The sequence below is a fragment of the Sturnira hondurensis genome, unplaced genomic scaffold (assembly GCF_014824575.4).
Source record: "Sturnira hondurensis isolate 20B ecotype Veracruz unplaced genomic scaffold, ASM1482457v3 Scaffold0025370, whole genome shotgun sequence".
Lineage (NCBI taxonomy): Eukaryota > Metazoa > Chordata > Mammalia > Chiroptera > Phyllostomidae > Sturnira > Sturnira hondurensis.
The window spans coordinates 9,044,105-9,053,945 of record NW_028098001.1 but is presented as its reverse complement, the minus strand read 5'-3'; the positions used below and the strand labels follow the sequence as shown (position 1 = coordinate 9,053,945).

General features: G+C 41.3%; 1 protein-coding gene across 1 annotated transcript in view; it reads right to left on the bottom strand.

Moving 5' to 3' along the window:
- Positions 1–713: 713 nt before the first annotated feature.
- Positions 714–9,841, bottom strand: part of TBX18 (T-box transcription factor 18) — a 28,953-nt gene continuing 19,825 nt past the window's right edge. The window contains exons 7-8 of the mRNA XM_037039422.1: positions 6,079–6,173; positions 714–4,491 (exon numbers count right to left, since the gene is read on the bottom strand). Coding sequence (XP_036895317.1) covers positions 3,767–4,491; positions 6,079–6,173 — 820 coding nt within the window. The 3' untranslated portion in view covers positions 714–3,766. The remainder of the gene's footprint in view (positions 4,492–6,078; positions 6,174–9,841) is intronic.

Sequence of the window (9,841 nt, the reverse complement as noted above, 5' to 3'; positions counted from 1 at the left end):
TATTTTTATACTAAGGTCATACGAACTTGAAACTGAAACAGTAAAGATTCTCACCCCAGTTACCCCTTTCACACATAAGAAAACTGTGATCTAAAGTGGCTATTTTTGTCCAAAATCCTAATTGGGAAATCCATGGTTTGAAACCAAGCTTCCTAATCCTCAAGGAAATGATATTTTTACCACAACAAAATTCCAGAAAAAGAAAATGTATTATTTGCCCATCATTCAGCATATAGATGGAAACTAAGTTTATATATCTGTTGTGATGGTTCTGTAGCCAAATGTTTAGTATTTGTTCATTTATACCACTGATAATGTTTTTACGCCTTGAGCTCCTAGAAGGCCACAATCATGGATCTCTCTACTTAACAGTTCACATAAGTCAACCTTACTCTCAAGTTATCTGAGAACCTCTTATGAGGAATGACGACCACAAGATGAAAACACAATGTAATAATTTGTTAAAACTGTTTAATTTCCAGTGGAGGGCTTAAGCAAACCTCCATGTAGATGAGTCAATATTTTCCCCATGAGTAAGCCCAGCACAGTTTTATCTGAAATAAAAGATTCTTTATTTGAAATAAAAGTTTCTTTACAAACTTGTCTAATTAGAGGTGCATTAATGTAGCATCCACCAACTCTACCACGATCCTGAAAGAAGCTCGTGAAATAATTACTTTTAATGGCTTTTACTCAGTTCAGTTAGAGATCTCTCTTCTTGCAACTCGTCCCCACCATCCAAATCTTCCCAGAATTGCCACCCTCCAAAAATTACTCTCTAATCCTAATAAAACCTCCAGCTACCTCCAAAGCTTCTCTTTATATATTTCCTGCTAAGATGTGAGTTGCTGAAAGGTTTATATCTGAGGAATAATTTCTCCAGAAGAATTCACATTATTAAAGTGAGATTCCTTTGTTCAAAACTTCACTAATTACTGTAAAGAGTGAATGTAAATTAACGTAAATAGTGATCCTTTGCTATATCAGCAACACTGTGCCCCCACCTCCTCTGGGGGCCACTGAAGTCTCCTGACCCCCTACATTCCAGAAATAGGGGTCAGCAACTGGGTGCCCTGCTTGTGAAAAGCTGTTGACCTCTGGGAGGGAGCGTGTATGGAAGCAAGTGTTAATTTTCAAAATGTGACTGCTTGTGATAGCAGCAACCTCACCTCATCACAATGTCCCCTGGAATGTTTTCTCATCCAAGGGTCTTAGAAGTGATCTGTCATCACTGGTCAGTGGTACAAGTGGCTCATTCTTGTATCCTTGCCCTTCTCCCCTGGACCTGAAACAAAACATACCACGCTGTCCTCCTCACATTTGAATTTTCATGTGTTCAACATTTGTCAGGGCTTTGCCCTCAATGACATAGTCGGAGCACCAAGAAATTATATTTAACACATGAAAAATGAGTAAGAGGCTCATTTCTCCACGCCTTATAATAGAAAGCTACATAATTTGTGTGTGGGGTAAGCACGTGCGAGCTTATTCTTGGAACAAATTTTAGAGACACTTTAAATGATTACCCTCCAATGTCATAAAAGGGTTTAGTAACACACTTTAATATATAATTTCTTAAGCACTTTTTAATAAAATACAGATATATAATTATAATTATCAATGCATATATGTCATTTAATATAATGATAAAAGCCTAGTCATTGAAGTGACATGGTGATTAATATTTACAGTATAACCTAAAGGAAACAGCATTTGTACAATATTGCCAAATCAAAAAAAGATTAATAATACTTGTGGTTTCATCTCAAATCAACAATAGCAACAAGGAAAATGCTTATCTTATTAATACATATAGGTACAGATTGCTACTTGCATGTTTTCTGAAGACAAAAAACCCTTTTGTTCTCCTTAAATTATACTAAGCACTAAGGCTGGGATGTACTCATGAGGACTTTCCCCAAATCTTTGTCAAGCTATTAATACCATAGACAAATATCTCATCTAGATCTACCTATTATAAATATTTCATGTCCCTCCATGCTAATTTTAAATTTAAAAATCAAAGTTAATTTGATGAACTGTTACAGAATGCACGAAGAAACTTATCAATATCTATAAACACAGTGACATCCTGCGCAAATCCCATTGAAATAGTAATCCTCCAAAACGTTCAACAGCCATGCTGCTATAAAGTGAAGGAAATCAGGAGCTACACTCTCTCTCCATCTAAACTAGGGATGAGTTAAAGCAACCGTTCAGCACCGAGAGGCAATCATACTGCTTTGGCTTGGAAAATACGTGAGCTATAATGAGGCAATAGACATTGTCTTAGTTTCTCAATGGACATATGCCATGGCTCCCACCATGCATTCTCAGCCTTTCCTGTTCATCTCATAAGAACTTTCGAGGTTACTTGTTTTGAAAATTTTAAATCAGATATACATTTGTTCAGGGTTTTTTTTAAATCAATGTTTGCATTTTTCTGGTTTTGAGGTTAAAAATGCTGTTGGGGTTAAAAGTTTTATAGCTCCTTTATCATAATTAGTATCTTCCTCCTCAGTCCTCCAAGAGGGGCTTTATAGTAATGGGCTTTGGCCTTTGCACTGCAGCCCCCAAAAGACAGATTGTGGGAGATAACCCCCTGAAATTCCTCACGGCATCATTTAACATCATGCAGAATATCTCCACTTTGGGAATGACTCAGACTGAGGGACAGGGTTAAGGAGGGTGGAGGGTTCAATTTGTAGGAGTCACAAGACATAAATAAGTGGCATAAATGCCTCTTTCCTTATAGACCATGGGTCAGGAGTCTCCCAGCAAGATGGAAAAAAATATCTGGAATAAAAAGCCACACTATAAAAATCTAAGGGGTAGCTGACAATATTATTCTTCTTAATTTAAAAAGATAAGCATTTCTCATTGGGATCAAATAATTTGACTTGGATTTATTTTCTTTTTTGCCATTCCACTCATATATTCTTTCCCTAGTGAAAATTGGAACTTAGAGATATTTATAGAACATTCTTTAACGGTCTACTTGATAAACTAAATAAAATGAGAAAAAATCCAAAATACTGGAAATTTATTCTCTGCAGATGAATAAATACCTCTTATATGCTCAACGGAAAATGAAAAATATCACAAGCCTCTCCTCTGCCTTCCTTAAGAAAATAATTATTGTGGGTTATGGGATTTTACAGAACCACAACCATCTAATATCTGTGATAAGAGCAAGCAGGAACACAAAAGCTAATCCTTCATGATTATAAATACTTCTGAACTAATACTAAGACTTCAGCTGGCTGTTGAATTTTAGTTTCTCACACTGTACCCAACAATAACAGAATTCACAAGATTCTGTGTGCTGGTTACTGCTGGTTATCAACCCTCAAGTATAAAACTGTACAGAGCATTTTCCTGATACCTTGTTATAAGTCTTAGTCTGGTTAGTACCACTGGCAAGTTTCAAGTTTGCTGTTTGGTTTTTGAAAAAGTCTGAGAACTTTGGTTAAACATGCTACACTTACGCCAGTACTCTGTGCAACTGGGTGAAGTGGGGGGGAAAGAGGGAGGGTGTGGTTTTGTAAGCTTCAAAACCCCACATGCTATGTACAACACACATATACACCATAGATAATTACAGTTTCACCAGGAGAAAGTAAAAAACTCAGTAAGGCTCCATTCTCCATTATATGTACATTTTACAAGCTACCAATAGTTTCTTTTCATATCGCTTTCAAAACAAGACAACGAAGAAAGAAAATACATAAGATCAATTTAAAAGTAGTTTAACTTAAAGGCTTCATCAGACCATATGTGCAGACACTTGAGATGATGACAGAGTTAAGCTTCCTAGGGTCCTAGAGTCAAAGAAACTCTGCTGACCCCCACTGCTAAGCAGGTGCACTCCTTCCACAGGGGGCAACATCTGCCGATCGGTCATGGTCCCACTTGGCGAGGACCCCAAGAAACTTCCTTGGGAAGAAACAATTTTCTCAGGACTGGCAGCCAGCTTGGGGGATGTGGAAAAGTTATATCCGTACAAGGCACAGGGGCTGTGTAACCTGAAAGTGTTATAGGAACCCTGGTGCGTCTGGTTAGCAGCAAAGGCATTGCCGGAGGGCGAAGGCATGATGTACTGCAGCTGAGGGGACATCCCCGATATCTGCATGGACAGGCTGGTCTGTGGGCAGCTAAAGGTGTCCCCATCAGCGCCGCCCATGGACATGTTCACCGAGGCGCTGCTGCTCACGCCCACGTAGGAGGGAGTCCGGGGCGGGGCGAAGGTCTCGCTGGTCTGGTTGGTGAGCCTGTTGTAGGTCTCGGCCAAGGATGTGCTGTATCGGTTGAGGGTGAGGCCAGACCGGGCACAGGCGGAGTAGTCTGCTGGGGCCAGACTACACAGCTGGCTGGCATTGGGCCCCAGATGGAAGGCGGGAGAGGAGCAAGGGGAGCCGGACAAAAGATGAGGGTGGGTGGCGGCAACGCCATTCCCAGAACCTTGGAGTAAGGCAGAAGAACTTGCGTTGCCTGAAAAAGAAGACAAAACGTAAAGAGCAACGACTCCACAGCCATCTTTTCCTTTCAATTTTGTAAATAGGAGCTAGACACGGCTTGTTACATGGGGTGCCACAAAGTTGAAAGGGAGACAGTTTTAGCTCCCAAAGAATTACAATTTAACTGATTTCAGATGAAATGTTTTAAACACAGATCCTCTCAATATTTTTGAGGCAAAATATCTCCCTAGGGAACGACATGTTGTTTTTTTATTGCAGAAATATTAGGGCACTACCACACAGAATTTTCATATTAGCTTTCTCAAAGTTTTCTCATTTACTATAATATTATAAACACTGACTTTCCCAGCAACTTTATAAGATATAAATTTCGTTTTACTCTGTATCTTGTTCTAAAAATATAGTTATCTCCTCTCACCTCTTCCTTCAGCAGAATTTGCTCTGGATCAGTATATTTTCTTGCAAGAAAAAGAAGGAATTCAAAGGAAAGAGCTGAACTGGTCAAAAGCACGTGGTGCCTCAAACTTGTCTTCAGCTGGCACTGAAATCCTGCCTGCATCCGTGACTGTGCTACACAGGGCTTAGCTGTTGCAAATAGGCAACAGTCAAGAACTTCAGCCTTTTCACTTCCAACCAGAAACAGGTTGGTGAATCACGTGCTAACACTGGAGCAGATGTCCAGCGAGCAAACAGTCCTGTGAAACAGAGAGGGTGGTTAACCCTGCCTCCAATCAGTAATGGTAGTTGTGGCTGGCTCCTCTCTCTGAATTTGCTGGCAGACTGGTGTTTGCAAACTTGACAGAACTTAGTGGGGGAGAGAAGAATTCCAATGGGCTGGACAGGTTGTAAAACCTTCACTGCCCTAGTGACAGTGTTTTATATAGCTTCTCAAAATAATCTAAAAGCCCAATCCGACCCATGATAATTATCTAAAACACAGCACCCTAAATTCTTACTGGGGAGCTGGGCAGGATCCGAGGTAAACAGCCTGAGCATGGCACTGGGTCGGGAGCCCCACCTATACCAGGCAGAGAAGGAAGTGCCACAGAGGCGGCATCCCTTTCCGTGCAGCTCTCTGTAAAGAAACACTGGCCCTGGGCTTGGGCCCGGGGAAGTACTCGGAGGTGTACTTCCCAGGGAAATACTCGGAGGTGAGCCCAGGGAAGTCTGCCCGAGCGTGCCTGACTTTCTCATCTTAAACGCATCAGGAGAACTCTATCTAGGGGCAATTCTGGTGGAAAAAAAAGAGAAGAAAGAAGCTGGCGAGAGAAGGTGAACAAGAACCAGCAGCGCACTTGCTGGTGAGGTGCAGCTGGCACCAAAGCACACTAGTCCACCTCTAATTTTAATAGGAGACTTAAAGTGAGGTAAAGGTCATGGAATACATAAATAGCCTAAAGCATCGAAGACGCAACCTAAGACCACAACATCCCCTTTTCCCGGTCCGTCACCGTACTGCGCAGAAGGAGATGGATCCTGTAAAAGGAGGATGCTGGTGATGAGGTGGCCCCTGCAGGTGTAAATCATGGCACACACTTTTCATTGCCTGAGCTCCCAGGCAGGAACTGGCTGTTTATACAGCGGGAAGACTGTGATTTACCTTGCTTGGGAATTCCAGGAATGTCTTCGAAGGTGAGAGTCCGTAGCGAAGGCCTCCAGAATGCATAGGACTCCACGAGGGCTTCCAAACCCATTCTGAACAGAAGGGTCAGGATGGAGATGGAGAAAAGAAGCTGCGTTAGGAGCACTGAAGCTTTCCTCAGTCATAAGCAACTCAGAAAATACCGGCAGCTTTGGCAGTGCCCCCCACATTGGCAGGCTAGAAGCTTGGCACGGGCAGAAAGAAATGCTCCTGAGATGGGCTACCATTCTGTCACTAGGGGCACAAGAGTATGGAAACCACCCACGAAGTCCTGTCAATGTTAGAAAACGAAGCAGACCTCAGAGGATATAACGCTGTCTATCCCCTTGGGCTGAGAAGTTGAGGTGAAGAGCGGCCATCTAGCTGATGAGACTCCAAGACTCTGCTGTGATCCACCCTCTCTCCTTGTTACATTACTTCTCCCTCTGGTAAGGAAGTCTCTGCCACAAAGGCATGCCCCTTAAAGCCACCGCTTTCCTGAGAGGCACATCTGCCCATTATCCGTTGCCTTGGCAGCCAACTTAGAAGAGCACTCAGCCAAAGAAAACTGCTTTCTCTCTCAGAGGCTCCATCTCCACCACACCCAGGGCAGCCCTGGTGTGCCCTCACTCCAGCAACAGGGGGTCTGAGGGGCAGCACTGGCGTCCCAGCCCACTGCACAGGAGGGCCGCAGGAAGGCGGTCTCACAGGGAGGTAAGGTGTATGGAGCTACCATTAGCATCACATGTTTTAAAACCCCTACATACACTTAATGGATAGACACTTAAAGAGACAGGAAAAATTGGCTATGGGCTATTTACATAATATATGCATACTTTTAAACAAGGGAAACTACTCTAAATACACACAAACATGTATTTATGAGTGATTCAGAGTCTTTCAGAGTCTTTCCCTCCTCATATCAGACAACTAAGTCCTCTAGGTTCTGGAAATGAGGTCCTTCAGTCGACTAGACCATTCTCAAGACCTGACCACTATTTCCTCAACCACTTCAGCCCTAAACAATTTGTTAATGTAAATGACTTTGAGCTTTCTGTGAAACATACAGCTCCACTGTAGACAACGACTGCTTCCTTAGTGTGAATCAGTACACAGACATCTCTTGCGACGGTTAGGTACAGTTTCACTTAATACAGGCAATTTGTATTGAATGCAGATATTAAAGAGAGATTTACCTTTAATAGCTTAGACTCAATCTGCTCCCTCCTCTGCATCCCCCGCACCTCTAAGTCATGACCTGTGAAGTAAGACTAAAGGAGGCCCTCCCGACCACCACCGGAGGCACACCACCTAGAAAACACCGGTGGCAAAGATGCGTGCAGATAAAATCGTCTCACAAGACCTGCCCTTCTCTTCCTAGGTTTTACACATTGAATTTGCTTCCTTAGAATGTTCAGGGTACAGGCCCATTAATTTGTTGATTTCTGCCACAACTCCATAAGAAGCTTGACTACCCCACCTTAGTGACTGGAGACAGGCATGTATGTGTGGATGGGTGATGTGGTACATGCACAGCTTTGCACATATAAACCATGCCCGTATGAGACCACACATGGACCTGACTCAACCCCGAGATCACGGGTTGAGGGGGATGCTGTTCTGGGAGCACTTGTAAGAGCCGTCACCAGCGCCATACAGGTGCTAATACAGGGCTGCCAAGGGGGAGAGCAGGGCACAGAATTACCTGCACATGCTTTACCTGGGCCGCACTGACAGCGAGGGGCAGGCCCTGCTTAATTTCTAATCGGTGTACCACAGAGAGAGAGAACTATTTAGTGGTGAGGACACAGGACTGACAGGAGAACTGAGTTGTGCCTGCAGGCACTGAAACTCACTACGTGACTTTAAGTAATTGTGCTAACGTCACTGGACTTCAGTTTCCCACGAAGTGAGCATTAGAACACAAAAGCTACGAATCCTGTCCTAGCTCTAAAGTTGTTTGCTGCTAAGTGATTTTTCCCAAACCAGACATCATATCTGTGGTTGACCACAAGCCAAATCCAAGATCACTCTACCGAGTAATGTTTTATGTATATTAAAGTATTAATTTGGGGAGAGTTTGGCAGCCTGCATATAGCCTGCATGTCATTTAATAGCCAACTAACTAAAGCTCGGTGCTGTTTGGCCAATTATTCCACATGTAGTTTGTACCGATACTAAACTAGTATGACTTTCTAGAAACAAGCTTTCTTAAATACTAAAGAATATCAGGACACAGTTTTACATAAAACTACTTTTTTATTACCACATAAATGAATTTTAGTAATCATAGTTTTAAATATTAAAGACACCAAAGTGGTCATGAAGTGGTCTCCAAGGAAGTTTACTAAGAGGTAATTCACGACCAGCCACTGGTCTTAGGACTCATTCACTGTGGCGATGAGTATCGCTGCATTACTTGTGTTAGCAGTTTAAATACGAATCCACAGACGAACGTCTTGGGAAGGAGCCACTGATCATCCCAAACACAAGCCCTAAGCTTCAAAGACAGGTTCCGAAGTGGCATATCTACACGTGATCTAATTTGGAGTTATTGACTTTTTTTTTTGAGGCTGCTATTTCACACTGCAAGTTCCAGAAAGGATTTCAGATATTTTGCAGGAAACAGTTATAAAATATTTATTAGCTGAATCTGGACTTTTCTTAAAAAGCCTTCATTTTCCCCAGTAATGGAGACTTTTCCCCGTCTAGTTAAAGAAAGGATAAAAGGCACCTCCTGCAGGAGTGTAGCCAAGGCGATAATTTATACAAGATGCCTTTGAAAAATTTCCACATTTTATCACCCCCCTAATTTATGCTATCAAATGGCCAAGTTTATTTAGTAAAATGGTTATGCTTTTCCTGAAGTATTTAAAGAGAAGAAATTTTTGTACCTTCCTGAGTAAAAAATTTTATAGGGTCAAACCTAAGACCTAACTGAAGAATGAAACTATTCTCAGCACATAAATTCTCTTTCACGTAGCAAATGTCTTGCAGGAGAGCTTTTAGGGGCTGAAGCTACTGATTCTTATAAAATAGGCTGTACAACCATAAATAGCCAGGAAGGGATAATTTTTAATTAAAGCAAATTGTTTTATAAAGTTTAAAAAATCACAAGTCCGAGTTTATTTTTTGTCCTGCTTGATTTGTTTATTTCATCTATGGGGAAAAATAATAGAATTTGCATTAAAAAGCAATAACAATAGCACAACAGAACCACAGGTATTAAGGAAATACATTGAACTTTTCCTCATGGGCTTTCTTCTCTCCTAATATATAAAAAATATCACTCGTTCCCCAAGCTGTCAGCACCATTATACCCTCAAAGTTTTAAATGTAATCCAAGTTTTTTTTAAGAGATGGATCCATAAATTAGAAAGCTTTGAAATTGATCAAATTTTCTCCTCTCCATCTTTTTTGCATTTATCAATGGCAAATGTTAAAATCAGATATTTTTAAATGTGGACTATTGGTTTACAGATATTTAACAGTCCAAGATGTGAACTGAAGAGCTTATGTATAAGAAGCAGAATAAATAATTTTATTGAGAAGAAAAGTGAAACTGTTCATTTCACTAACAAGAAAGCTTTGTATAGGCTCAACGTGTTCATCCTGTACTAAGCTATTGTTTAAACATTTGAAGCGAAATAAACATTTTGCTTTAGTAAAATTTAAAAAGTGTCAAAATATAATCCATTATTTGCCATATATCCATTAAAAACTCTGAAAGTTTTAGAATCGG